This window comes from Cystoisospora suis, assembly GCF_002600585.1.
Source record: "Cystoisospora suis strain Wien I chromosome Unknown contig_1020, whole genome shotgun sequence".
NCBI lineage: Eukaryota > Apicomplexa > Conoidasida > Eucoccidiorida > Sarcocystidae > Cystoisospora > Cystoisospora suis.
The window spans coordinates 40,086-66,975 of NW_027153821.1; the positions used below are offsets into that span (position 1 = coordinate 40,086).

General features: G+C 46.2%; 3 protein-coding genes across 3 annotated transcripts in view, besides 1 other annotated feature; 1 reads left to right on the forward strand and 2 right to left on the reverse strand.

Annotated features, from left to right (window-relative positions):
• The window catches only part of CSUI_002413 (heat repeat-containing protein), a 14,284-nt gene extending 640 nt beyond the window's left edge, over positions 1 to 13,644 (forward strand). The window contains exons 1-13 of the mRNA XM_068062615.1: positions 1 to 687; positions 1,345 to 1,542; positions 2,303 to 2,777; positions 3,588 to 4,001; positions 4,548 to 4,677; positions 5,328 to 5,519; positions 6,287 to 6,630; positions 7,243 to 7,842; positions 8,658 to 8,798; positions 9,176 to 9,367; positions 10,158 to 10,367; positions 11,051 to 11,230; positions 12,054 to 13,644. The exon at positions 1 to 687 is cut by the window's left edge and continues 640 nt beyond it. Coding sequence (XP_067925413.1) covers positions 128 to 687; positions 1,345 to 1,542; positions 2,303 to 2,777; positions 3,588 to 4,001; positions 4,548 to 4,677; positions 5,328 to 5,519; positions 6,287 to 6,630; positions 7,243 to 7,842; positions 8,658 to 8,798; positions 9,176 to 9,367; positions 10,158 to 10,367; positions 11,051 to 11,230; positions 12,054 to 12,275 — 3,858 coding nt within the window. The 5' untranslated portion in view covers positions 1 to 127 and the 3' untranslated portion in view covers positions 12,276 to 13,644. The remainder of the gene's footprint in view (positions 688 to 1,344; positions 1,543 to 2,302; positions 2,778 to 3,587; positions 4,002 to 4,547; positions 4,678 to 5,327; positions 5,520 to 6,286; positions 6,631 to 7,242; positions 7,843 to 8,657; positions 8,799 to 9,175; positions 9,368 to 10,157; positions 10,368 to 11,050; positions 11,231 to 12,053) is intronic.
• A 1,509-nt stretch (positions 13,645 to 15,153) lies between these two features.
• CSUI_002414 (formate nitrite transporter protein) lies at positions 15,154 to 18,651 on the reverse strand. The gene is made up of 5 exons (XM_068062616.1): positions 18,466 to 18,651; positions 17,551 to 17,992; positions 17,001 to 17,148; positions 15,768 to 16,397; positions 15,154 to 15,314 (listed from the first exon to the last, which is right to left on the reverse strand). Exons 2-5 carry the CDS (start codon positions 17,853 to 17,855, stop codon positions 15,237 to 15,239), a joined length of 1,161 nt encoding a protein of 386 aa, XP_067925414.1. The 5' UTR covers positions 17,856 to 17,992; positions 18,466 to 18,651; the 3' UTR covers positions 15,154 to 15,236.
• A 2,141-nt stretch (positions 18,652 to 20,792) lies between these two features.
• CSUI_002415 (dhhc zinc finger domain-containing protein) lies at positions 20,793 to 26,363 on the reverse strand. Its single transcript, XM_068062617.1, has 2 exons — positions 24,176 to 26,363; positions 20,793 to 23,841 (listed from the first exon to the last, which is right to left on the reverse strand). The coding sequence occupies exons 1-2, from the start codon at positions 24,554 to 24,556 to the stop codon at positions 21,535 to 21,537; spliced, it is 2,688 nt and encodes an 895-aa protein (XP_067925415.1). The 5' UTR covers positions 24,557 to 26,363; the 3' UTR covers positions 20,793 to 21,534.
• A 104-nt stretch (positions 26,364 to 26,467) lies between these two features.
• Positions 26,468 to 26,554: a sequence feature (Short protein (CSUI_002416, PHJ23741.1) was converted to a misc_feature.).
• Between the last annotated feature and the right edge of the window lie 336 nt (positions 26,555 to 26,890).

Genomic DNA, 26,890 nt, shown 5'->3' on the forward strand with positions numbered 1-26,890 from the left:
TGACCTCCTCCGTTTCTCCGTGTTCTTCGATTCCTTTTTGCGGGTTGTGCGTTTGCTGGCCTTCTAAAGACATCCCTTTTACGTGCCCCCCTCCTTCTGCTGTGTTTCCCGCGTCCTTGTCGCCATCATGGATCTCGATGCCTTTGTGACGCTCCTTCGAGCGGTGATCTCTCCAGACACCCAAATGCGTAAGGAGGCAGAGAAGCAAATCAAAGAAGGGAAGGAGAATCAGCCTGCCCGTTTGATCGGCCTCATCTTAACGACTCTCCAAAGTCATCCGGAGGAGGAAGTCCGTCTCCAAGCAGCCGTCCTATTACGAAGCTTTTTCCGGGGGGTTATTGACAGCGATACCCACGTATGGAAACGTCTAGGAGATCAAGAGAGATCTCAGGTTAAACAGAGTCTTATCGCATCGGTTGAGGCAGAAAACAATAAGCTTGTACGTAGCAATATCTGCGATACCATCAGCGATCTTGCATGCGATCTAATCCCCGCGGGACAATGGGATGAACTAGGTCAAGTGCTCCTCGGTATGATTCAGAGCGGGGTAGGCACCAGACAGCAAAGTGGCCTTAGAGTTCTTTCTGAAGTAGCTCCCGTCCTCACAGATCAACTTGGACAAGCTGCTCCTCTTGTTTGCCGAATCATCGTGACGTCGATGGGTCTCCACCAGGATGTCTCGACCAGGTAAGAATGAGAGAGGAAGAGAGACGGAGAAGGGCAAGAGGGGGCAAGGTTCAATAGGGAGACAAGTTCTTTACTCTTGGTCTGTATGTGTTCTGTCGTCTATGTACCATGCTAATCAGTAGGAGGCTTTTGAAGGAAGGGAAGGGGGGTGGGGGGACAGACGGGATGAGAATAGAAGACAGGGAGGTGGAGAGAATAGACGCAAGGACAAGGGTCAGCACTTGACTTTCTGCTACACAGAGACTAAGGAGGAGACAATGAGATTGAGTGCTTTCCCGTCTTCTCTCCGTATCCTCTCACCATTCATCAGGAGTTCCAGAAGCAGGGTCTTAAAGGCATGTGAACGAACTGGCCTATCACGCGCTCCACTCCTCTGCCGTTATGGCCTGTATAGGGCTCTGCAGGCTTAAACAACAGACAAAGGATCTTTCTCTGTGTGAGGTATATCGTTGGGGGGGGTGGAAGGAAGGAGTCACACGGAAGACACTGAGAAGATACAGGACCTCCGTCCATTGTATGCGCCGTATACGCATGCTTAGAGTATGTTGTCTTGTCTGTATGTCCTTTCCTCGTGATCCTTTTCTGCTGATATCTTTTCACATCTTTTTTATCTCTTCATCTTGGTTGTATTCACTCCCGTCCTTGTCTCTTCCTCAGAGTTGAGGCCTTCGCTCTGCTTGTAGCCCTAGTCGACGACATGAATAAGAAGGTCTATAAGAAGCTAATCCCTGCTAAATCGAAAGGAGGGGCGGCAGCCGCGGCCTCTGAGTTTCCTCCTGTCCAGCTATTGATCATCGATACTCTCGAAGCAGCTCTCAAGAAGGGCAGCGAAGACAACTACGCTCTAGCTGATCGGTAAGGGTGTAGCTGCTCGAGGGGATCTTAATGAGAGAGAAAGGAGCGTGGTTGCTTGCATGCAACGAGTGTTTCTTCTCTGAGGGAGTATGTGCTCTGGAAGACACACCGATCCTGGCGTGCATTTCCCTGTTTTCGTTCTGGAATAGAAGCCCCGGCGTCTGACGGGGGAGGGGGGAGAACAAGGGGATGAAGAAGCAGATGAAGATATTAGAGGAATAACATCGGGATGGTTTTTTCTCCATACATGGTTAGATGGATCTTCACTTATGTAGGGCCTTCACAAGTTTCCAGACATGCCAAGACATCTGGACGTAATGATCTCTCTCTCCTATAATAGAGCTTCAGTCATGCCTGGTGTGTACAGAGGAAGAGCTCACAGGGTGAATGGTCGTCGTGTCTAACTCACGGCCTTCATCCTCTCTAGACACAGTCGCGCCGTTTCTTCCTGCCCCGTTTTCCGTGGGCCTAGAATATCTTGCTGTGTAGAACTACCAGAGTCTCTTCTTCTCATCACTTTCATACCTTCTAGAGTTGTCCTCGTGTATCACTGCTCCACGATTGCACGCCTCTCTTTATGCTGCACCCCTCTATATATGGGTCCATATGGATTTCTCTTTCTTCCATCTACATGAAGCTTTCAAGACCTTCTTCTACATCTCCTCAGCTTTGCTCTGAGCTGTCGCTCTAGGGTGACTTTGTCCCGCTCACATCTTTCTTTCCTTCTTTCCATTTCTATCTATTCTCTTTCCTTCCACAGAATGATGGCCCTGCTTATTCAGCTATGTGAAGCCGACCATGGAGGAGGTGTATCTCTCCTTCGCCCGCATCTTCCTCAGTTCTGTGATTACATGTTAGCCCTAGCCTTCGCAGGACAAGGCAATACTGAAGCTGCTCAAGCAGCCGCTCTTGTTGCCCAGGCTGCTACACAAGCATCGATTGCAGCATCGACGCTAGCTGGGGCAAATGCAGCGGCACCTCCGACAACTGAATGCGCCGCAGCTGAGGCAGCCGCAGCGACGGCTCAGAGCGCAGCCGAGGCTTTAGAAGGTCTCGAGAGCTGTCGAAAGCTTGCTGTAGAAGTTCTCCTTTGTTGTGTAGAACGGAAAGGCCAATTGATGCTACATGTGTCCAACTTCTTGAAGCGACTACTTCAAGCCCTTCTTGCGTGCATGCTTGATGTACGTGATAGCTCCTATACAAAGTGGCTTGAAGAAGGAGAGGAAGACGACGATGTAAGTCATTACACTAGACAAATGATATTCATATGAAAACGCATATGGAGATATCTTTCTCTGTCTCGCATCTCTTTTCGTATGACGGTTAGGTGTTCTTTCTTCAGCCGGCACGGGTTCGAGCCTAAGGTTTCTTCAAGGCAGCCACACATTTCCTCTTGTTGTCCCTCCATCATATACACATATACAATATATATATGTATAGGGAGTGTGTAGGACGGGTATACAGATCAAGAGAAATCCTGGGCTGTGAATTGCTGGACTGTTTGTACTCCTGAAGGAGTCGTTTCAGCGAGGACACACGTATGGAAGATATGGAAACATGCCTGTATCTACATGTTTAGACACATACATAGACATACATAGATCTACATATTCATATATACATGGGTGTACATCCTGAGATGTATCGATCCATCTGACCCGTGCAAGTCTTATGCTTGTTCCGCGTCTCCTGATCTTATCTTCATAGAAAGGTTCTGTACAGAGGTGGAGTTGTGTGTGCCATACTGACCCCTAGTTGTCGCTGTTCTATCTCTCTCTCTCTATATATGTGAATCTCTTGTCGTTTGAGGTACTCAGGAAAGAAGCGGCATATATATATATATATCTATGTGCATGTATGTATATGTATACTTACTTGTATGGCTATCCGCATATACATCCGTATACCGGTGTCACTATGTCAAGATGCCCCTGCTTTCTGAGACTTCCCTCTTCGTATCAAGTCAACTTTCCTTGTTTTGTGGTGTTTGAGAAGTCATTCTCCTATCCTTTCTCACATCTTTCATCCTTTCCTTATCTCTTCAGGAGCGTCGTTTCTTCGATGTGGGTGAAGAAGGTTTAGATAGATTATGTCGTGCCTACAGTAGCGACGAAGAGAATCCTGGAAGTACAGCCGAAGAGAAATCTCAAGCAACGTCGGTGATTCTCCCAGCTCTCTTTGGCTATATCACAACTTTCTTGGGGCATTCCGAGTGGGAGTATAGGTTTGTAGCTCTTATGGCGATCTCCCAGACCATTGAATATGTGCGAGAAGATCAAGACGAGGAACTTGACTATATTGCTCGGACGCTTATGAGATATCTCAATGACTCTGACTTTCGGGTTCGGTTCGCTGCTGCCCAAGCTATCGGACAGATGAGCCTGGATCAGACGCCTTATATTCAGGAACAGTTTGCTAGCGAGATGCTTCCTCTGCTTATCGCTCGAATGGATGATGAGGTAAGACAAGGAAAAAGAAGAAGAAGAAAGAGGGACAGGCGGAGAAAGTTCAAAGAAAAAACATGGACCTTTACCGTACAGTTGGGATGGAAGAGATAGAGGACGGAGGAGAAAAAAGGAGAGAGAGAGAGGAGTAGAAAGGTAGAGAAGGATGGGTTGTTTCAGGCACCTTGGAGAAAAGAACGGTAGAAGGATGTGCTTTCTTGTATCCGAGACCATCATGTACATCTGCCACACTGGTGGATGTGGGAGTACACATTCATCATAGATCATAGGTAGCTCTTCTTAGTAGAGACATAGTATATTCATGCATATATATCTACATACATATGCATATATGTTAAGTATGACAGCCCATCCCCAAGAGCATGGATTTGACTGGCCGCCTCCTTTCTCTACGATGGCGTGTGCATCGCCGTGTATGTGTTCTCCAACTTCATCTTCATCTCTGTTGCGCGCCTATTCGCATCTCTATATAATATCTGCTGTATAGATATATGTATGTATGTATCTCCGCTTTGCTGTGTGGTTTGGGTCTCTTTGAAGGTGCCGAGAGTCCAGGGACATGCATGCGCGGCGTTCGTGAATTTCACAGAAGATGTCGAAAAACCTGAGCTTCTGAAAGTCTCCGATCAGGTCATGCAGAAACTCCTCATCAAAATTCAACCTGGCACACGTAAGCTTCATCCTCCTGCTGTACATACACCTCCCACTCTTGGCATAGACATTTTCTCATGTTCCACGAGATTCTCCCTGTCTCTTCAATCTCAAAACAGACTGCTTCTCTCTCATTCTTCTTCATTTTATATCTTTTCTCTCTTCTCCAAACTCTCCACCTGTTCTTCCTTCTCCTTCGGCTTCATTTCTTCTCTTTCCTCTTCATTATTTTTCTTTTCTCTTCGTCTTTCTCAGTCTCGCTTTCTCTTCTTCGGTGCACACTCTTCCAACCTTCTGTGTGTCTGCTGTAGCGTTTTCTGTGTTTGAGAAGTCGCTGAATCTTTGAATGAATGGAAGAAGTTCTTTTCCTTCGTTCAAGTCCCTTTTCCTTGAATGATATGGACTGTCCTACTCTCCTTATGCCTGTCTACTCTCGACTTCTACCTGTACCAAGAGTATGCATGCACATATCATATCACTTGCTTTCTCTTCACGTTCTCTACTTCTTTTCTTTCGCTCGTAGTACCAAGAGCATCTCTCTTTCTCACTCTCTCCCCGACTATCCGTGTTGTGTTTGTTCAATGTCTTTCTCTTCTTATGAGGACGATGAAACCACCTTTTTTCTTTCTCTTTTCTTTTGTCCTTTCTGCTTTTCTTCTTCTGTCTCAGCTCCAACAGTGAGGGAGCATGCAGTCACATGTATCGCAGTGGTAGCAGGCGTTCTAGAGGAAAGCTTTCTACCCTATTATCCTGCGGTCGTCCCGGCTCTCCTAGAGATCATGCGTAATACCCATCTCGATGAACAACGCTCTCTTCGTGGAAAAGCTATCGAGTGTATCTCCATTGTTGGCCTCAGTGTCGGTAAGAAAGCCCCCCCTTAACATCATACTGTGTCAACTGTTGGCTACCTAGCTAGACACCCAGCTAGCTACTACTGGATGTTTTAAGATGGTTGATATCTTGTCTTTTCATTCTCATGATTCTTACTAGGAGGAGGGTTCTTGGTTGGCTTTGTCGTCTTGTGCGCAGTCTTTTCATAAAAAGTCTATTTGGGAATTGGGTACGTCTATCTGTCTCCATTCAAGATAGATATGGTCATAGAGACAGGTGAAGCCGGCTCCTTTCAGTTCCCGTGGACCTCTGGACGAGGGGGGGTTCTTCTACTGTCTATATATTGCTTCATGGGAATGATGCCATAAGTGTATAGCTTCACTAGCGTTGAGGTATTGCATAGATAGATAGCATCATTCAAGTGCATGCATATATATGGATATATACTAGATACAGACATACGTACATACATACATGCACCTAGGAATGTCCTATCTCTCGATCAACGCACCCCGAGATGTGAGGTGATTAAGGGTGGACAGACGCAGTTTTCCTCTTCCTGTCTTCAAATACGCTGGTGAGCTAGCTAAGTGGATGGAGTAGAACTATCAAACAAGCCCCAAGAAATCACAGAAATAGATAGATTGGTGGATATTCTCAGAAATACACTCACTCATCGGGCCACTTCATCTATCTATCTATCTTTAATCTATCTCCATGTGTTCGATTTCCCTTCTTGTCGTTTGTCTTTCTGCTTCTTTTGTCCTCTCTCTTTTCTTTCTCCCTCCATCTTCTAGGTCATGATCGATTCGTTGAGGACGGTAAACTGGCTATGGAGGCGATGCTTCAGATTTCTGAGAGCACCGCATCGACTGCATGCAGTAGTGTGAAGGAAGGAGATTCTTCACCCGGAGCTGATAGCAACTGTTCTTCCGCACACCACCATCATTCATCTTCTTGCTGCGGAGGAGGAAGTGATGGCGATACAGTCCGAGAATATCTATGTGAAGCCTTTGGCCGAATGTGTCGCGTCATGGGTATAGACTTCATTGCTTATTTACCTCGTATTCTTCCTCCTCTTCTCCAAGTTCTCACTGTCAAACCAAAAGAAATGCGAGCTGAAGAAGCAGAAGACGATGAGGTTCGAGCCACTCACTATACACCTCATTTCTATGGACCTGACTTCTTTCCTTCTTTCCTCTTTCTTCAGTTCAAACCACCACACCCGTTGTGTTTATGCATGTATATAGCCACACGCGTGCTGGTAGACATATGTGTATGTATGTATATCAGTTGTAGGGGGATGTATGCGTAAAAAGCCTACACGTTTCTACATACAGGCAGATAGTATCGGTGTAGAGGTCTCTGGATATCGAGCGTGGTGGCGGTGGCCCTGTCTCCTTCCTAATCCATATACATCTATTTCTTCATAGATGCATGTGCGTCTTGATATACTTACACCTACGTATGGATCTTACCTCGATACAGCATCATCGATCTCTCTCTCTTTCTCTTTCTTTCCGCCTATACTTTTTCTATTTACAGACACATCTGTCTACACCCCGCAACTGTTTGACGTTTTAGTACCTCTTCTTCTCTTCAAGAAAGAAAATCTATCCCTTTCCATCCCTCGTGACCTATCTCTTTCTCTGGCATTCTTTCTTCTTCTTGTATTTCTTCCCTCTTTTCTCTTCTCAGCTTTCATCGTCTTTTTTTCCTTCTTTCTCACGCTTTCTTTCTTGTTTCTGTACAGGATATGACGTATGTGATCTTAGATTCAAATACATCTCTCGGCTTGAAGACGAGTCTACTAGAAGAGCAAGGCCATGCCCTAGATCTTCTCTGTACGATCACTTCTGTTTTGCAAGAGCCTCTGGCCGAATCGACAGCTAATCTTTCAAAGGGAGGCAAAGCTTCTCCATCGAATGTCATTCTGTCTGCATCGACCTTCCTTCAACCCGTTGCCGAGGCTGTTTTACCTCTCCTAAGTCATATTCTTTCAGATGATCTGAAGCAGAAAGCGCTGATTACTATGGGCTCTCTTATCGGAGCAGCTCGACATATGTATGATACCTGCCTATCAGGAGTTCAAGAATATGTGACGAAACAACAGGCAGGCGGAGGTGTATTGACACCCGAAGACATGGAGGCTCAGAAGAAGTTAGAGGAGACAGCTCAACAAGCACGCGATTTCGTCCGAGTTATGACGTTGAAGACTTGCTCCGAAATCTTCAAAGGCTTGAATAACGAAGAAGAAGATGATGCCCCAGATGTAGAATCTATGATCGCTGAAGCCTCGGGACTCGGAGAATGTCTCTCGAAAGCCGGAAAAGATATCTTAACAGATGAAGAGGTAAGGGTCATGCCTTCTAGGTATCTTATCAGTGATCGGTTGGAAGGACGCTGGCTATTCTTTATGGACCTCCAAGTAGGATATAGTGTGTCTATGTATATACGTAGAGGCATGTATAGAGGTGTAGTGTAGAGAGGGCTCAGGTTGTTGAACTACATCTATGGCGTTCGCAGAACTTAGCGGAGCACTCCAAAGATCAGCTCAAGCGCCTGGAGTGGGTATGTATAGTAGGTGATGTGACTGTATCTACATCAATAGTACAGGATCTGTGTGAAGAGCTACGTTTGGGAAGAGGGGGCGTGTATGTATCTGGTATATGTATAGATGCATGATGTATATGCATGCACTTGCTCTTTCTTTCACTCCGGGTTGACGTCTTTCAGATTCATGCAGATCTCTGTGTGTGAGAGAGAAACACGAGCATGCATATGTCGATCTCTTATCGTTTTGTTCTACACCTGTATGGATCTTATTGCGGTTTAGAGCTGCTAACGTCATCTGATTACTTCAGTAAAGAAAAGTACCTTTCTATCTAATCTAACGCGAAGTTCTTTTACCAGTGAGCTCTCACGCACTTTCTGAAGGGAAACAAGTATCGACTTACCTGAACTCTCAAGTCTAGTATGTCTACTTATTGTTGGGTGAGTGTACAGACACTTGAGGTGAATGAAAATAAAAAGATTTTGAAGATATTCTTCACTTTTCCGTCAGCCTGCAGTCCGTATCTACGGTTACATGGACGTACAAGAAGTAAGAAGTGTATGGAGAAAAAGAATTTCTTTTTTCTTTTTCTTCTCGCTTCTTCCTCTTCTTAGGTTAGCGAACAAGCTTTGCGTGTCTTTGCGGCGCTGGAGAAGTCATGTGAGAGACGTATCGACATCTCGGCGAGGAAACATCGACAAGATGAGGAAGTCGATGAAGATGACCTCCAACTTCTTGAAGAAGAAGACCAACAGGTAGAGCCCCTTTCGCTCGTCAAAGAAAAGCCTCCATATGCCTGTCTATATCTATCTATCTGTCCGTCTTCTTTCCAGTCTATCTGTCTATCTTTCTTTCTTTGATCTAGGTTTCTTTGGTCTATCTTGCGGTAATCTATCTATCTCTCCACGTCATTTTCTCCCTATCTGTCTATTTTTCTCTACCTATCTCCCTGTGTATGTATCAGTTTCGGTTTAGCTAGAGCCACGACACGTGATAAGCTCGATCAGCTCTTACAGCTCGTCCTGAGAACCTCTCCTCTATCTGTCTTTCTACCTAACTATCTGAAGTCCAAGCTCTTTCTCTTCTCTTATTTCCTTTGTTTCTTTCTCTTTCTTTTCTTTCGTCTCTTCAGGAGCAGACATTAAGATCAGCATTACTGGAGATTGTCGGTACGCTTATGTCAACCCACGGCGGAGGTTTTCTTCGCGGCAAGGCTATGGAGGCCGCTGCTTCTTTCATTCAGCAGTTTCTTAAAGACGACGTCTCCGATGAAGATAAAACTATTGCTATCTACGTATGCGATGATATACTCGAACATCTCAAGGTAAATCAATGCGAAAGCCCCATCTGTCTATGTTTTATCTAGCTTTAATCTATCTATCTATCCTTAATCTGTCTATCTTCAATCTATCTATTTAGATACATGTGTGTGTCTGTCTGTAGTATCGTCTCCGTTCCACTGCGATAGTGAAGACAGGCGAGTAGTGGTCGGTGTGTTTCTCATGTATCTTTTTCTTCTCTCCTTTGTAGGCCTGTAGGTGCGCTGATTCTCTACACATCTTTGTCTACTTTCCTTAGCTTAGTTCTGAGGTGGAACTTTATCGAAGACCCGTCTTTGCCATCCGTATATGGTCGACTTCTTCCTGCAGTAGAGAGGGAACTTCCATGCCTGTAGATGTGTACCTATGAGATCGGTTCGTTCGCTCTCGAGTGCATAGCTTTATATGGGCCATCTATGGCGTTACATATACCTGAAGGGAGATAGATACGTGGACTGTATGTGCTTCTTTCTCTCCTCCTCTCTCGGTCTCTGTCTCTATATACGCCTGTCTATGTAGGTATGTGTTAGCTCCTTCTCAATCTCTCTGTTGATCTCTCTATCCCATCGCGCCTGTCTTTCCTGTACAATTTCTTCCTCTCTTTGTGCGTATATCCACATCTACTCATCATAGGAAGCATCCGGTACGTACGGAGATACCTGTGTATATATCCGCCCTATATGTGCCTTCTTCGGTATCACAGGAAGGAACTATACATATACGTGTCTATATATATGTCTGTATGTATATGATGAGGCTGCTTGTGTGTGAGGTGTGTGATATAATGTTTGACAGGAAGGAGGTCTTCCATTGTGGCCTATTTTTATGCCTAAGTTGATCGAGTGTCTTCTGTCTCAAGACTGTCGAGTGCTCCAAGCAGCTGCCTTTGGAATTCAGCGTGCTATTCTCTTACAACAAGCCTTCCAGCCATTCGTCGAATCCTCCGCTAAGAATCTCCTCGCCGCTGTCAATAGAAATCACAAAGCTAGAAACAAACACGAACAGGTACCTCACACACACACCAATACAACACTGCAACATCCTCAAGACAAATCAACACCCTCTATAATAATATCTATCTATCTCTAATCTATCTATCTCTAATCTGTCTATCTATTTTTAATCTATCTATATATCCTAAATTTATCTATCTATCCTAAATCTATCTATCTGTCTATCTATCTTTAATCTATGTATCTATCTATGTACACATAGATAGATACATAGATTAAGTAGATACCGATATAGCTAGAGATAAGTAGACGGGCATCTCGCTACGCAAAGCGGCTGGAATGAGGAGAACCACAAGGTTTCGTCTTAGTGTAGGGGTTGATCACTCCTACAAGGTAGAGAATGTCTCAACTAATCTCGAGTAGCTCCGCCATTTGTAGCGCACTATTACGTTTGACCCTCTCTAGGGGCATACGCATATCTATATATCTATATATATATACTGTCTTGCTATGCGATATATGTATATCCTTCCCTCTCTCTCCATATAGATATTCATATCTTTCTACAGAACATCTATGTTTACGTATGGACCGGTATATGCCGAACCAGCGTTTTTTGTGTGTGTTACATCTCTTTCTTCTTCTTCATATCCTCTACTACAGAGTTTACGTCTTTCTTTCATAAAGTATACCCATGTCTTATTTCTCCTCTTCTTCCTTCTCTTCAATCTACAGGCAGCTACGGATAATGTGACGGCCGCTCTAGGCGACTTGCTTACTCATTTTGGTCGCTTAATGAATGAGAAAGAACAAGAGATTCTACTCCAAGCATGGCTAGGAAATCTCCCTCTCAAACAAGATGAGACAGAAGGCATTCGAGTTCATAAGCAACTCCTTGAAGCTGTCGTTGTTCATGTAAGAGTGACACATACACATACACGCCAGTGAAAGACCACTCGTAGACGTATCTATACAAAGCATCCTCCCTCCGCTCACAGTACTCCCAAACATATACATACAAACGAATATGCATATATCTACATAGATATAGGTGGAGAGGTAAGATAGGAAAGTGTGTAGGACTTCATGGATGTGAATTTAGGTGTGCATGTGTATACGTAAGTACGTACATTCGGATGAAATAGCCAACGTTATCGCTCAGCTAATTTCCAATGTGTTTACATGGCGATCGTGTATATATATGTATGTATATAGATAGATAGATATGTGTAGGATGTAGACGGGTTGACGTGTGGGTGCATGCACATGTATTGTAAATATTTAGACTAGCTGTGTGATCTGTGCTTGCGTCAAAACGTAGTTGCTGGTGTGTGTGCCAGTGCGTACGTAGAGAGAGAAGAGTGAGGTAGGGATACAGACATATACATATATATATATATATATGTAAGTTTGCGTAAGAAAGTGAATGAATACATTTTCTAACCTCATTGCTTTCTTTATGGCGGGCGTCATAGCGCTTGGTGAGAAGAAAGTTTTCTATGATGCAAAGGTACTAGAGTATATAGAGGCCACATAGTGTAGGGACACATACACACGCTAATCTGCTTCTGTCTCTGTCACGTCCCCACATACGGACATTCGCATCCAGTCCTTCTCATCCTTCATCTCCATGCTAGCCAGCACACCCGGCTCCCACTCTCTCTATCATCTTCTCAATGCTCATTCTATCTATCTATCTATCTTTAATTTTTCTGTCTTTTTTTCTTTTCCGTTTCAGAACAATCCTATTATTTTAGGAGCGAATAATGTCAATCTTCCCCGCGTCTTGCAGGTGCTATGCTCGATCTACCGTACAGACTTTGCTGACGATGAGCTTAACACAGAGATTAAGAAGCTTTTCACTCAGATCAATCACTCTAATCAACCTGCCCCTCTCGCAGCCTTATGTCAGGGCTTCACACCTAAGGAGCAGAAGAAGCTCCAGAAGATGCTGAAGTGAATTTGCCTTCCCTAAAAGAAGAAGAGAGAGGAAGAGGATGTTTTTTAGACGCTGTGGCGAGGGAAAGGAGCGAGAAGAAAACAATAGACGAGAGGGGAGAAGAAGAAGAAGACGGAGGGAAGTTTGTTGTACAGATGGCGGCTAGCTAGCTAGCTAGGTGGGATCTGTGGTAGTTTCTTTTGAAAATGATCAAGACAGTTCAAGAGGGAGGGAAGGAAGAAGAGGAGGAAGTCGATTCTTATTTGCGTATGTATGTTTGTGGTGTTGACGAGACTCTAGGGACTTCTCGATGAGGTGAGAAGAAGACGAGAAGGACCAGAGCTTCTGTGTGTGTTGGTAAACGCTAGACTGAGAAGAATGAGAGAAAGACAAGAAAAGGAGAGAGAGGGAGGAGTGGTGTGTGTAGAGAAGACGGAAGAAATTCAGTGCTTCTTTTCTGTACAAGAGACAGAGAGAAGAGAGAGAGAGAGATTGAGGTGGATCGACCCAGTTAGAGATATGCCTCAGAATCAAGTTGTTTTTTGATTAAGAAAGAAAGAAGGCGGTCCGAGAGAGAGGACGGCAGTTGTAAGAATCTGGCTGATTAGAGGAGAGAAGATTTCACTGATGGTTTCCTTCGTTCTTTCTTTCTTTCGCGTTCTGTTTATACACATGCTGAAGATGCATGAATGTGTTCTTGAAGCATTTTCTTGGTCAAGAGAGAAGCGATAAAGGAGAATTGTGAAAGAAGAATAGAAAGAAAGTAAAAAGGAAGTGTAATTTTTTTTCTCTTTGACTTGGTATGACGATATTTGTCGCCCTAAGGTGACCTGCTTGGAGTTGCATGCGGTGCGTCCGGCCATCTCGGATGCAGTCCAGAGACACTTCGTGGAGATAAGCAAAATGGCAAGGAATCGCCGTCAGATGACTGTATGTACATACATATACGCGTATATGTAGAGTGAGATGCACTTATCTCCTCGAGGGAGGTGATGGATCAATCCATCGAATCAATCATGATAACCCTGACCCTCTGGGGTGTCTCTGCGGAGTCGATCTCTGTATGTGCGTGTAGTAGACATATGTAGACATGCTCGTTGTATATAGAAAGAGATTGTTGTCTCCACTTCAACGTGGGTTACACAAGACTTCCTTTCTATACCGTGGTGATCCAAGCATCGTGCATTCGGTTTTCTTACACATGTACTGTGTTTTCTATCAGATCTAGGCCGTCAAATGAGACGCTGCCGATTCTATGTAGATTCCTTGTTTATACGCGGTCGTGGTTTGTTTTGTGATTGGCTTTCTAACATACATATCTGTTTACGTCTATCTGTATCAATCCTTGTGTCTCGATCTCTACACGTGTTCTCCGTATATCTAGGTATACCTGTCTATGCATTTCGACAGCGACATTCTTGTTGGTTGCGCCCTGGTGTGGCAAACAGAAAGAAAGTTGAGTCCGAGAAAGGTGAAGGTAAGAAACCGGCAAAGCTGCATGCTGCGACCTGGAAGAAATCTTCCAGTTGTTTAGAGCTGGGGATGATACGTGGAGAATCCCTTCAGAATGACAAAACAACTGAGCGACTCAGACAAAGACAGAAATGAAGGACTGCCCGGTGTAGGGACCGCCACGAGAGACATGAGTTTGCCGATCAGATGTTATGTAGAAGGGACAGTCTAGTAGGAAGGATCAGTCTCAGACATAAGCAAAAAGTTTAGTGTTGTCGAACTTTTTCCTTTCTTTGAAAGGAGTCAAAGACATTCGTCATGCCTGCTCAGAGGTCGATGGGGCACGATACACACTGGGAAGTCTCCAGTGAACAACGTTAAGATCTTGCGTCGGATCCCTTCAACACCCTGACAAGGGATTTCTGTCGCATCTATTTTGGCGAGAAGCCTTGTGATCCTGCGCGTTTTGGTATCTATTCATGTCAGTGTGGTTGAACTGTGTTCAATCAGATGGACAGCCACCTGCTGTTAGCTTTCTTGTTTCGCTTTACACGTCTGATCTCAAGACATCCTCTCTTCTCTCGCTTTTCACGTCTCATCTCAAGACATCCTCCAAGAAGGAAACAGTAAGATGTCGTCGACCTTCATAGGATCATCATCTACCAGGGAATTGTTCCCCTGGGATATGAACTTGGCAGCGCTCAGGTGGCGGAGATAATCTCGAAAAAGGAACGACTCTCCAAGGAAGATTCCTAAATCGCTAATTCTACATAGCAGATATCTAGGTCTTCCTGAGCCCGTGAGATAGGCTGGCTGTGAGGGCGGGATGGATCGGGGCTGGTGTCGATGCTGACAACACAAGATCCACGTTGCGGGGGCGGCACGGACTTTTTCTCCGTCTCTCCGGTCTTTTCTGGATAGTCAGGACAACAGTATGTACCCTAGATACACTCTACGGAGCAGACCCGTAGATGGAGGTCTGTCTGCGTGGCTTTAAGCTTTCCTAAGCAAGAGAAACAGGGGGGGGATCTGTTGTTTTCAGGAGCGCTGCAATAATAGCAAAGGGGAATGGCCGGTGGGCTAGCCGCAAGTGACAAAAAAAGAAAAAAGTGACGAAGGGTATCTTGACGGGGAAGGAAGGGGTAGATAAAGTCAGTGCTGTGCACCACGGGAGTCGTCCGAACTGTTTTCGAGCTGCTACCTCTGTGGAACGCCAGCTCCAGTTGTCCAGTCATTTTCGCTGGAGGGCAAAGCGAAGTAAGTTTACTCCCTTGAGTTCGCGTTTTCACAAAGATGGAAGAAAGTTGTTAGGCAACAGATGGACGCAAGAAGAGTCAAGGAGCCACTTTTGACTATCATTGTGAACCTTAAGATCAAAATCCGGTAGAATACTTTCTCGCTCACGACTGCATTAGAATACATTGGCTATCATATCACTGGACAGACGTCCTGATGAGCTTCTGTATTTTTTTTTTTTGCCGTATATCTGGTCTGGTGCACAGACTTCAAACTTGGCCTGCATCTCTCGACTCATTGCTCGGCTGGAGTAGGTGTATCCGTAGGACCCGCGACGTGGAAGTGCGTTGACCCAGGAGATGGAACAGTGAGCTGGCGAACAACAAAAAGACACAAGATTAGAGGTGACAACTCTAGGGAGGGGTACAAGAAGTCGAGGAGGCCACAGTTTTCTTTATTGGTCACTTCGCATGAGATCAGGTACCGCCTCGGAAGAACTAGAGAAACTGCTATTTGGACGAAAGCTTCTAGTTCTAGAAGCTGGCGCATAGTTTTTCTTTCACGCGGTGTGTAGTACGTAAGCACAGAGGCGGCAAAAGGAGTCTCTAGAAGAAGACACCACCCACGAGCTCTAGGTGGGTGGTCAGTGCTGTCGCTTCTCAAGACGGGTCGAGACAATCTCTTTCCAGGGTGAAGAGCAAGAAAAGGAGCGGGATGGTGTTTCTAGAGTAAGTCCTACACATAAGAAGGCTTGACCTGAAGAGACATTTCCGTGGAGAGAAATGATAGATGCCCCTGTCTGTCGTGTACAGTTACCTAGCTTACTCTGGCTGCCGGATTGCTCGCCTGTTCACTGGGACCTTCTGTGGCTCCTCCCGCTTCGCCGTTTCCTCCCGCGCCTGTTCTTTCAGTCCCCCCAGAAACTTTACTGACAAAGGAGGCAGATGGTTGCTCCTGAAGCCCGGCCACCCGACAAGACATCGAGCCTCCAGAACCTATGGGGTGTTTGTTTGGCTTTCCACCAGTTGCCGTCGGTGGCCGCCAGGCGTACTCTCCCCCAAAGGATGTCCGAGGTAGCACAATTTCCTCTGTCGCTTCCCCACCCGCTTGAATATCAGACTGAGGCCCACTAGGAGTAAGTAGAGAATGCAGAGTGACCGGGCCATTCTGGGTCTTTGAAGCATTTTCTTGGAGAGAAGTCACAGTCGTGGAAAAGGGTCGTTGGAGTGCAGCGCCTGCAATCGCGGATGAACAGTTCTTCGGATCTACAGAGGAAGTAGCCCCGAGAAGAGAGGTGCGGTGACCGTCTCTGTTGAACAAGTCTGTGATGACTTGTCTTCCAGCAGACTGCGCTGGGCCCTCGGAAGGGAGCGCACAGATCGGCTCAGGTACATAGCATACAGTTGGGTAAAAGTTAAACCAGTAAACCGCTCCGACGAGGCCACATCCTCCCACCTGCGAAAGTCGGCGGAGATGACAATAACGCAGTGAGAATGCGATAAGGTTATTAGATCGGAAGCACGAGGGATCACTAGCAAGGCACACCATCAGAGAACAACCCAACCCGGAGAAATCGCGTGTGTTAGGCGTCAGTGGCAGGGTATTGCTCCGCTGATATTTCCTGGGTTCCCTACAGTCAAGTGATGATTGAAGATCACACACGCGTTTCCGAAGCAACAGAATGTAGGGAAGATTAAGAAGAGAATGAGTGTGCCTATGCATCCGTATAAACAGCATTCTTTACAAGCTAGTGGGGACTGCGCAGGAAAGCAATGAGAAGCCGAAGAATCATGCTTTCAGATTATCTAAGTATCGGGGAAGATGCGTGGGGTCAACGAAGTTTTTCCCGCCACGAGACAAACCCATGTCATATCTCAGGGTAACTGCGGCGGGGATTTCTGGCAGCTAGTGTTCACGATGTCGTCAGGCTTGTTTTGCTTGAGGTTCGATGCGACCAGAGTTTCTGATCTAAACGTACAGTAACCAGCGTGCATGTCGCTCTGACAAGAGAACAGTATAGCAGACGTCCGGTCAGGGCTCCTGTGAGTCCAATCGTACGATATTGCCGAGGAGAGTGGGAAGGAAGTTCTTCACGATGACCGTGCCGACTCCTGGAGCCACCCCATACAACAGAGCGCACTGAAGGGTGAAGAAGTTGGCGACAATATGCTCGTATCCCGCCACGCAGAAAGCAACGATAGGAAACCTGAGACAACACAATGCAGCGGAGAAACTCCAGAGAATAGAGAGAGAGCTGTACTCTCCAGGTCTGCAGCCTTATCTGGGGACATGCTGCCGCGTACGGGCGGCTATAGAGTAGAAACTGCCCGGAGGTCCATACGGGTAGCTTGGCAACGCGGCGGTGTTTCACCATGGTGACTACCGGTATCTGTTCGAAGATCCCCTTTATTTTTGTATGGTCTTCACTCGGGCGCGGATGGGCAGCGGTTTGCGAAGATGGGTGCTGATCCTACGCAAAGCGGTGCACACGCGAAGCCAGCTAGGGCATTTGTCTGGTTGTCTGGCTTGGTTGGACAAAAGAAGGTCGACGCCACAGCAGACAGGTCCCTCCCCTGACTGGGGGTCGCGGCTCTGTGCAGCGGCTCACCACATGGCAATAATCTTTCCTGCGGCTTCGTCGGAGGCAATGACGAACCAGACAGCGAGGCAGACGTAGGTGTTGCAGCCGACCCCAAGGAGGAAGCATTCTCCGAAGTTGTGCGCCGTTTTCTCCGTCGCCTTCACTTCAAGGTAGTGGAGCTGATCTGGACCCGACAGAGCTCCAGGTAAGTAGGAAAGAAAGTAAGCTGCAAAGAGCGCTCCTAGCCAGTTACCCACTAGACTACAAGTCCAGTTAACGAGGAGCTGCAACCAAGTGACGCGTCGCTCGAGAAGGCAGACCAACATTGTCATTGTGTTTCCAGTGAAGAGCTCGGCACCAGTAAAGATGATGGCAATGAAGGAGACTGGGAAAAGAGAGGCGTAGATAAAACTTTGAGTAGACTTAGAGACTGCTAGGGGATTTTTCGGATCCGTCGAGTAGCCTCCAGCTGCAAGCAACGAGGGCAGAGGATGAGCAAGTAACAAAGTGCAAGGCGCCGACAGACTGCATATGTCTCTCTTGTCCAGCTGTATGTCCTGCATGGAGACCACTCTCGTATCCCATAGCAATCCTCCTGAGAAGGTTTCCCAGTGTGAGAAAAGTGGAATCCACCCCACGAGTACGAGGCGCGGCAACGCTCAGTAAGTGGCCGTTCTCTGTTTCCGCGAAGAGGCTCGCAACCATGCGCGATAGTAGCGAGGAGATTGAGGGACATAGTCAGTTGGCGGGCAGTCAAGAGTTTACACACAAGAGGAAGACTGAAGAGGTGTTGAAATTGCTGCTCCACCTTCTTCGTCGAAGAAATTTTCGGACTTCGCCGTGACGGAGCTGTCCGAGGAGCGAATTCCGCCTGCTTCACGTTATGACTGTGGAGGCAAGTGGGAGTCAGTAGATGTATAAATACGTCAAGACTCTTCTCACTACAGACTCGCAACGTGCGGAGAGCTCACCTATGGCCGTACATGCATGGCCCGCCATGCCGACGTAAACTCCAGCCATGATGGCCTGCAGGAGCAGGCGGTCAATTCTCAGTTTGGTTTTCTTGATGCCATATTCAATGACCTTGCGGTACGCCTCAGGGCTTGCCGCCAGCACCATTTTGAGATTCTGTAGTGAAGACCTCCAGTCTTGCTGTACTAATGCCTTAGCTCACCCCCAGGTGTAGGTTTCCTGGGAGCGTGTGGTGCAGCACGGGGAGAGAAACTGACGACTGTTTCCTCCAAGAGAGGAGAGGGAGTGAAAGGAGATTTGGAAGTCGCCGTCTCAAACCCCCCTCACCTAAGCAGTTACTGAGACAGATCCGTAGCCGGAAAGGAGCCCGTTGAGGCTTAGAAGGTTCCAGTCATACGTCACTGTCTTGGGCGGAATCAACGCCCGGCCGCCGGCTGCATACGGTCTCACTGCCTGCTGAGTACGCGCTACGCATTTCTTTACAGCTAGCAAGGTCTTGGAGCGGCACCACCGAGAAGCGCCAGCGCTCTGAAGAGCTTGGGTAGTGTGGTCTGAGCTCAGGGAAACTGTAATGGAGACGCCTTTGAATGGCAGTCACCGAGCACAAGCTTGGCAGGCAACACTGGAGGAGCCCACCTAAAAAGAATCTTATCAGAGAAGTCAGCCCCGGAGAGGCATCACATCAAAACCCAACCTACAGCCGGGCACCAAGACTGTCAATTATCCAGTACGCCGCGGCAAGCTGATAAAGTGGAGTAAGAGCGGCAATTCGATACAGGCGCGCCGGTTGTCTTTGGCCGTTGGACATTTTTTTCCGGACAGACTGACCAAGTACGAAGAGAACAGGCGAGCGAACGCCGATCGTTGCGAGTCAAAGGCCCATTACGCCGCCCAGTTAACTGCTTAACGGCATCCAGGAGTCCGCTAGCGCTGCCTCATTCCCTGAGCCGAAACAGGGAAGCCCTTAGATCCACCCTACAGATAAAATTTGTCTCTCGGCAGTTCTTTTTCCAGTCTAAACCACCCTAGAGCACGAAAAGGCAGGGTCATCCTCCCGGCAGGTGAGAGAGCGAGTCAAGAGACGGGTAGTGCAACCTTACGATTTTTCCAGACCGCTCCAAAGGGCGGTTCAACATCGCTAGACACTACTGACAGCGTTCGTGTGGGTTTACAACAACACCCATCACTCCGACGCGTCTTGCTAATGAAGGCTGCCAGTTCTCGTGTACAGCTGCTGCTTCAGGGTGGTCTCTTTTTTGACTTGTAAAGAACCTACCGCGCCGGCCATCACAAAGTGAAGGGCATGAATAGTAGGGGACTGCAGGACTGTTTCACTCGCCATTACTCGCTCAGCCGTTCTGCCGTGAACACTTTCACGCACGGGACGGTCACAGTGCAGTCTCTAAGCTGTCCTGCGTACTCGAGATACCAGACAACGTAACCATCCACCCGCTTATGAAGACGGAAAGTAGGTCATTTGTCGCCTGCTTCCTTAGCCACATACACCTGTTCTCTGCTGACAGTCACTCTGCATGTTCTCCCACATGGTAACTCCCCCCTGGACATCACACGGATGATTCGCCCAGCCACGTGGTTCCGGACAAAAACAGGGGATCTCACCCCAAAGGGTCGAGCCCTGTTTCCGATCTGTGAAAGTCTGCGGCGAGGGTACGCACGATCTTCGCAGTCTGGTAAACGTGGTTGAGGTCTGAAAGCGGTTTGTCGATGTTTGCGGCTGTGAGGCCAGTTGACTTGCGGTGCTCCCCCAGCATTCCCTCCTTGTCGTCAATTGGGAGTGCGGACATGTCATATTTCAGCACCACAAGCTCGGGTCACTGCGCCCTTTTGCTTCTTCCTGGGTATACGAAGGCTCAGTGGTTCAGCAACGTATCTCAGAGAACTCGAAGGAAGCTATCTCTTAGTTTCTCGCATCCATGAGAGCACCCCAACAAAGACTAGAGCAGCCACGACTGGCATCCTACATGAGAGTGAAACAAAGACTGGGTTACTAGGTCCAATCCCCGCGAGCGAGGGACACTCACGTGAAGCGATTGTAGCGGACCTCCCGTCTGTGACTTAGAAAATCTGTTAGCGGTCAGCTAGCTCCCTTTTTTCCCCGTCAGCTGTCTGCAGTTTACGTTGCATCGACCTCCACTCAGAGAAGGAGAGCAAACCACCAAAGCATAACCGGACCTGCTGCCTGGAGATGATGTACCAGGGCGAGACAGGAAGAAAACGGCCACCCTAAAACGAGTGTATTTGTCACCTCAGTCTGGCGATTTGCACTACTTACGCACCTCCCTTGATCTCGATCATTCGTGGGCATCACGCCACACGCAAAAGAAGCCTCACATCTACGTTGTTAGCTCTTTCTTAACTGACTGAAAGTTTCTGTTCCTCGTCCGACACTCTAGGATTACCACCCACAGACAATGCGAGCTGTCCTTGTGAAGAACCGCATCTATCAGTCCTTGAGGACTGATAGATGCGGTTAGCTCTATCTATCTTCGTTGCCTCTGGGCTATTCTCGCGTAGACTCGAGAAAGCTTCTCAAGTATGAAGAAGCTCAATGCCTGTGCACCTTGGCGTGATCGCGTGGTTTGATTCCTTCAAGATCTACTTGGGAATACGTCGACAACTCCAAACCACGAGGTGATGCTGCCCGGGTGTATAGACATTGAACAGAAAGGCATACTTGACAAGCTTTTTCGCATCGACGCGAAATTACCTCTGGCACAACAGAGATAGAGCTAAACTCACTCGCAAACAAAGGGACAGTTAGAAACTCACGTTCTATAACAAGCCATTGGCGAGGAGAAGAAAAAGAAAACCTTCACACTTCTCACTGACTCACATCATATCACAGACATACACATTCACATCTATCTTTAATCTATCCTTAATCTATCTATCTATCTATTGTTATGATACTCCGCCCAAGAACCGACAATCCTTCGGAATCATTCATAAACTGTTCATCTTTTCTCTCTTAACATTCTTCTCCTTCTCATGCGCTTCTTTCTTTCTTTCTTTTCTTCCCTATTCATTCTTCGTCCAGAGGTCCTGAGCTGTAGGTCTGAGAAAGCCGCCTCCGTCTCTTTCTCGCGTTGCTTTGAAAACGTCATTCTCATCACTTTCGTCGAGATTTTTCCTGCCAAGGAAAGCAGCAGAGAGCCCGTAGTGGAAGATAGTGAGAAGAGAGAAGATGAGCCAGGCATAGAATTCTTTCGCATTGCCTTTTCCTATACATTTGCTGGTCCAGGGACAGTGGTGGTCGTAGCCTTCTATACATACACGACAATCTTCACAGTGATAAGATCCTCGAGGGGGGATGATCTTACAGTATCTACAGAATCTCGAGGAAGAAGAAGAACGGAGAGAAGAAGCATAAGAAGATAAGTGTCCTTCTTCTTCTTCTTGTTCTTCTCCTCTCCTCATTCTTCTTCCTCGTTCATCACTATAAGGTCTCTTTCCTCGTTGGAAAGACGTAGAAGAAAGAGAAGATGAGAGCTTTCTCAATCTGTTAACATGAGAGACATGTAAATCACAAGATGGGGGAAGAGCATCGTCTGGAGAAAGACTGTCTCCTTTTTCTTCTTCTTCTTCATCTCCGAACGATGATGTTGACGTGTAAAGATCGTCTGCTTTATCAAGAATAGTGTAAGAGGGCTTCTTCTTTAGCAGTCGTGAAGAGTAAGAGAAACGACTTCTCTTCTCTCCAGCAAAGATTCTTCTCTTCTCTCGCAAAGCTACTTTTCTCCTATATTCGCGTGAAGAATAATATCTTCTTGTTTCTTCTTCTTCTTCCTCTTCTTCAACATAGACTTCCTGGAGAGATGCAGAAGAATCTCCTAATACACGAAACGAGGAAGAAGAAGATCTCCCAACTACTGTCGCCTCTCGTACAGGAAGAGACACCGCCGTGGAGGCGTCAAACATAGATGACCTTTCGTCTTCTTCATCTTCTTCGCATTCATCTTCATCTTCTTCTTCTTCAATCCAGCTCGAAGATGAAGAAGAAGAAGGAGTATTGGCAAGAGACACTCTCCTTTCTCTTTCCCTCCGACTGCTATGAAGACGATCAACATCCCCCTCACTGCTAAGAGAAGAATCAGAAGAATAGGATGACGTCGCTTTTGAGAGACTTCTTGCATGGAAGAAGATCCGTCTAGATTTCGTAGATGGTTGAACTGCTTGGGGTGAAGGTTCTTCATGAAACACTTTCTCTTCGCTTTTCTCTTGTTCTTCCTCTTGTGGGAGATCTGCAGGATGAGGGCAGCGCCCGCTAAAAGATGCAGAGGAAGGAGAAAAAGAAGACCCAGGGAGAGAAGGGGAAGAATCTTGAGGAACTAGAGAAGAGAGGGAGCGGTCCGCCTCTCTCTCAGTCATACGAATAGGTGGCGAGGAAGAAGAAGAAGAACAACAGAGAGACGTAGAAGAAGATAATTCCGTTTCTTCTTCCTCTGTCTTGTGTGCTGTAGGAAGATGAGAGAAGGAATCGGAGAGCTTTGTATGACAAGAAGGAGGAGGAGGAGGAGAAGAAGAAGAGAGAGAAGAAGGAAGAGGAGAAGTACGTGAGGCTTTGCCTTCTCTTTCCCGTTCTTGTAAAGCGGTGGATACAGTTTCACTAGGGGGTTGAAGAGATGAAGAGAATGATAAAGAAGAAGAAGAAAGAGAGATAGAAGTACCACAGATTTCAGAAGAGACATCTTCTTCTCTCTTTAGACCGATACATGAAGAAGGAGAAGAAAGATCGGGGAGATGAGAGAACACCTTCTCTTCTTCATGAGTTTCTCTATCTCCCTCATGCGCAAGCTTCTTTTCTTCTTCTTCTTTCTTCTCTCTTCCTTCTTCATAGAGATGGCGTACGGTCATCAGTTCTACCTCTCTTTCATTTCTGTCTCGAATCATCTCTCCTGATCTCTCCCTTCTCTCTTCTTCTCTTCCCTCGACATCTATCCTTGCTTCTCTCGTCTCTTTCCTCTCTCTTCTTCTTCTTCCTCCTCCTCCATTCTCTTTTTCTTCTTTTGAAGATGGAGAGACACGGCATTCCTCAGGGTGCGCCGAACCGTCAGACGAGAGCGAAAATCTCTCCTTCTCATCATCTTCTTCTTCCTCCTCTGTCCCCGCTTCTTCTTCTTTTTCTTCTTCTCTTTCGAGAATGGTAGGAAGAGAAAGAAGAGATGACGGAGAAGGAGAGAGACGAGGAAGACCTGGCTCCTTGAAGACTGTACAGAAGAAACTTATGAATGAGGAAAAGCACAGAAAAAGACCTCCGTAGAAAGCAGGAGGACAATTCTCGGAAAGCTGATTCCCCACCACAAAAAGAAACGCGAAACAGATGCCCTGAAAAGAGACACAAAGAAAGAAACAAAGAAGAGATAGGCATACCCAGATACACAAAGAACATATAGAAGATGAAGAAGAAAAGAGAGAAGATCAGTCAGCCGTTCGCCCTGTCTGCATGTCTACGTCTAGCCAAAAAGACATCTACCAAAGAAAGAAATCGAAACGATAAGGAAAGAGCCCAGGGGGAAAAGAGACAAGAAAAGGAAAGGAAGAAGAAGAAGAATGACAGAAAGAAAGAAAGACGCAAAAAAGAAAGTAAAGAGAGAGACAGGAAGAGAAGAGAGAGCGGAAGAGAAGAAAGAGAGAGGAGAGTAGTAGTGACATAACTTACAGACATGAGTAAGAGCATAGCAATGGAGAATCGCCAGTGGGGACCTATGACTAGAAAGAGATCTCCTCCTCGACTCTTATAAAGAATTCTGAGCTCTCCTATACGAGGGACGTTCCATAAGACTCCTGGCGATATATCACATAAAGCATAGCCATTCGGGATCGCCCTCGCCTCCTTCTTCCTCTTCTTCTTTCTCTTCTTCAGCGCCACTACATGAGAAGAAGGAAAAGAAGAAGAAAAACGAGGAGGAGGATAAGGATAAGGAGGAGGAGGCGATGGATTCTGAGAGGACGCCTTGTAGACATTAGGAGGAGAAGAAGTTGGGAGAGAAGAAGGAGAGGAAGAAAGAGAACGGAAATGGTGAGGTGTGAAAGATGCCATGGTTACACCGGAGGAGTGGAAGAGGAGAGAGAAGAAGAGAAAGAAGACTAAGAAACGGAGCAAGAATTTTGAGAGGAAAGACAGAAAGAAGGTGAGAGAGGAAGTCCTCGATACTCTTCTTTTCCTTCTTCGTCTTTTTCTTGTTTATCTTCTCTTAGAGAGAGACAGATTGAAGAAGGTAGAAAGTACGTAAATGAGTGAGGGTGAAGATTTCGTGAAAAGATGGAAAATGACGATAAGAATTCAAATGGCTCAACCCTTCGGGTGTACATACACCGGAAGACGAAGAGAACGAGAAGAGAAGAAAGGAGAAGACTGACGGGAAAAAGAAGAAATGAAAACCATAGAGAGAATAGACGAAGAGATGATAGAAGACTATGAAGTGAAACAGGGAGAGAAGAAGGACAAGACCCTTCATGAAACAGACGGCGGGAGAAGAAGAGAAATGAGAAGTCCAGAGTAAAGAAGAGATTCTCTCTCTCCCTCTCGCTCGGGGAGAAGGATCACATTCTTCTTTTCTCCTCTCTCGCCTTCTTTCAAGCATCTAGACAAAGCAGCTTATTTTTCTTCTGTCCTTCTTGTTAAGCTGTCTCTCCCTCTCTTGTCCTTCTTCTTTCTCACGACAATGTACTTTTCTTCCTTCTTCTTCTTTCTCTATTCATTAGAGAAAAAGAGGCAGAGGGAAGGAATGGAAAGAAAAAGGAGATGAAAAGAAAGAGAAGAAACAAAGAATCGATACAATTTCCATGCTCTACCGATGATGAGCAACGCTTCCTTTCTTTCCCACTCTTTCTTTCTCACTCTTTCTTTCAAAATGATCTCCTCTCTCTCTCTCTCTCCTCGCCACCAACAGAAGCTAAGTGTTTCTGTTCTTTCGAAAGTAAAGATGCAGAAGGAGCACCAGAGAGAAGTTTCGACCTTTCTTTCTTCACGCTGAAAAGAAGATCAGCGAGAAAGAGAAGAGAACCTTCCTTTGCCGTCTTGAAGAACCTACTTATGAAACGAAGAAATGCTGCAGGAACATGCAGATGAAGAGAAGAGAGAAGGAAGAATACGATGAAAAGAAGAAGAAATGAAGAAAGCCTGGCTTCTTATTAGAGGAGTGGTGAAAAGAAAGATCCTCGTTCATCTCTCGCGAACGAACGAGTGATCTAAAGAAAAGAGATAGCCTAGCTCGAGAAAGAAGACGTCTATTTATCTCTCTGGGAGAAAAAGAAGAAAGAAGCAATCCATTGAAAGGCGAAGAGAGGTTAGAGGGATGACGGGACAGAATGAAGAGAAAGAAAAATAGAACAGATGAGAAAGAAAGGAAAGAAAGAGAAGAGAAAGAAGGAACCGATACCTTTTTCTTGCGACCTCTCAACAGGAGAATGAGGGTGAAAGGAGATCTCTCTTGTTTCTTCCCTTCTTTGAGAGAGGAAATTCATCTCCACCATTCACAGAAAAACGAGTAGGAGATCTGAAAGACTGACTCGAGAAACCAAACTTCTTCTTCTTTTCTTTTCTCTTCTCTTTCTTCTTTTACTTTACTCTCGAAGCCTGGCTATTGAGTGTTTCTACCACTGAGGTGTTGGCTCTTCTTGTTCTTTTCTTAGAGGGAGTCGAATCGCATCATTCACTCCTTCCTCACTCTGTCTGCTTCTTCTTTTCTCTCCAAATCCGAAGAGAAAGGCATGCACTGACACGAGTTTCCGGAACAAGGAGAAAGAAAAGAAGACCTCTACGAGACAGAGGAGATGAGGAAAGAAACCTCTTTCTCAGAAAAAGACGATGGGAGAAAAGAGAAGAGATAGTTGTCAGAGCTCTTTGCCGGGAAAAGGAGAGAAAGAAGGAGAAAAGCTGATCCGAAAGAATTGCTTTCCCTAGCATGCGAATGACTCGAAAACTGCCCAGCGGAGAGGGTGATCGGAGAAAGGAAGAAAAGAGTCTTTTCTCCTTTCTATCTTGATCTATCTGTTTTCCTTCCTTCTTACTCTTCCCCTTGACTCATTCTCTTAAAGAACAGAGAACAAAAGCAGGAGCGATATACATGATCGGGAAGAAGATGTAGAAGGTGAAGACAGGTGGAATCTCTTGAAGAAAGAAGGAAAGAAAGAGAGAGAGCCTAACGACCGGAGCAGGAGAGAATAATCTTAGTTTTCTTTTTTAATCCCATTTCTTTCATTCTTCTCTATTCTTCTTCAGAAACAATTTGCGTATAAAGAAGCTGAAGTTTTGTCTCTCTCACGAAGACAGAGGAGAAGAAAGCGCCGGAGAATGAAGAGCATTACGAGAGGGAATCTGTGTATTTGAAGAAGGCAGAGGGAGAACAAGAAAGAAGCAAAGAAAGAAAGA

Excerpts from the sequence above, each read along its gene's own strand:
- CSUI_002415 (XM_068062617.1), bottom strand. The coding sequence starts at position 24,556 with ATGGCATCTTTCACACCTCACCATTTCCGTTCTCTTTCTTCCTCTCCT. Across the intron at positions 23,842-24,175 it reads CTATGCTCTTACTCATGTCT|GGCATCTGTTTCGCGTTTCT; the intron begins GTAAGTTATGTC and ends GTCTCTTTTCAG.
- CSUI_002414 (XM_068062616.1), bottom strand. The coding sequence starts at position 17,855 with ATGACAATGTTGGTCTGCCTTCTCGAGCGACGCGTCACTTGGTTGCAG. Across the intron at positions 17,149-17,550 it reads GGAAAGATTATTGCCATGTG|GTTTCCTATCGTTGCTTTCT; the intron begins GTGAGCCGCTGC and ends GTGTTGTCTCAG. Across the intron at positions 15,315-15,767 it reads CGAGCAATCCGGCAGCCAGA|CTCACTGTTCCATCTCCTGG; the intron begins GTAAGCTAGGTA and ends GTTGTTCGCCAG.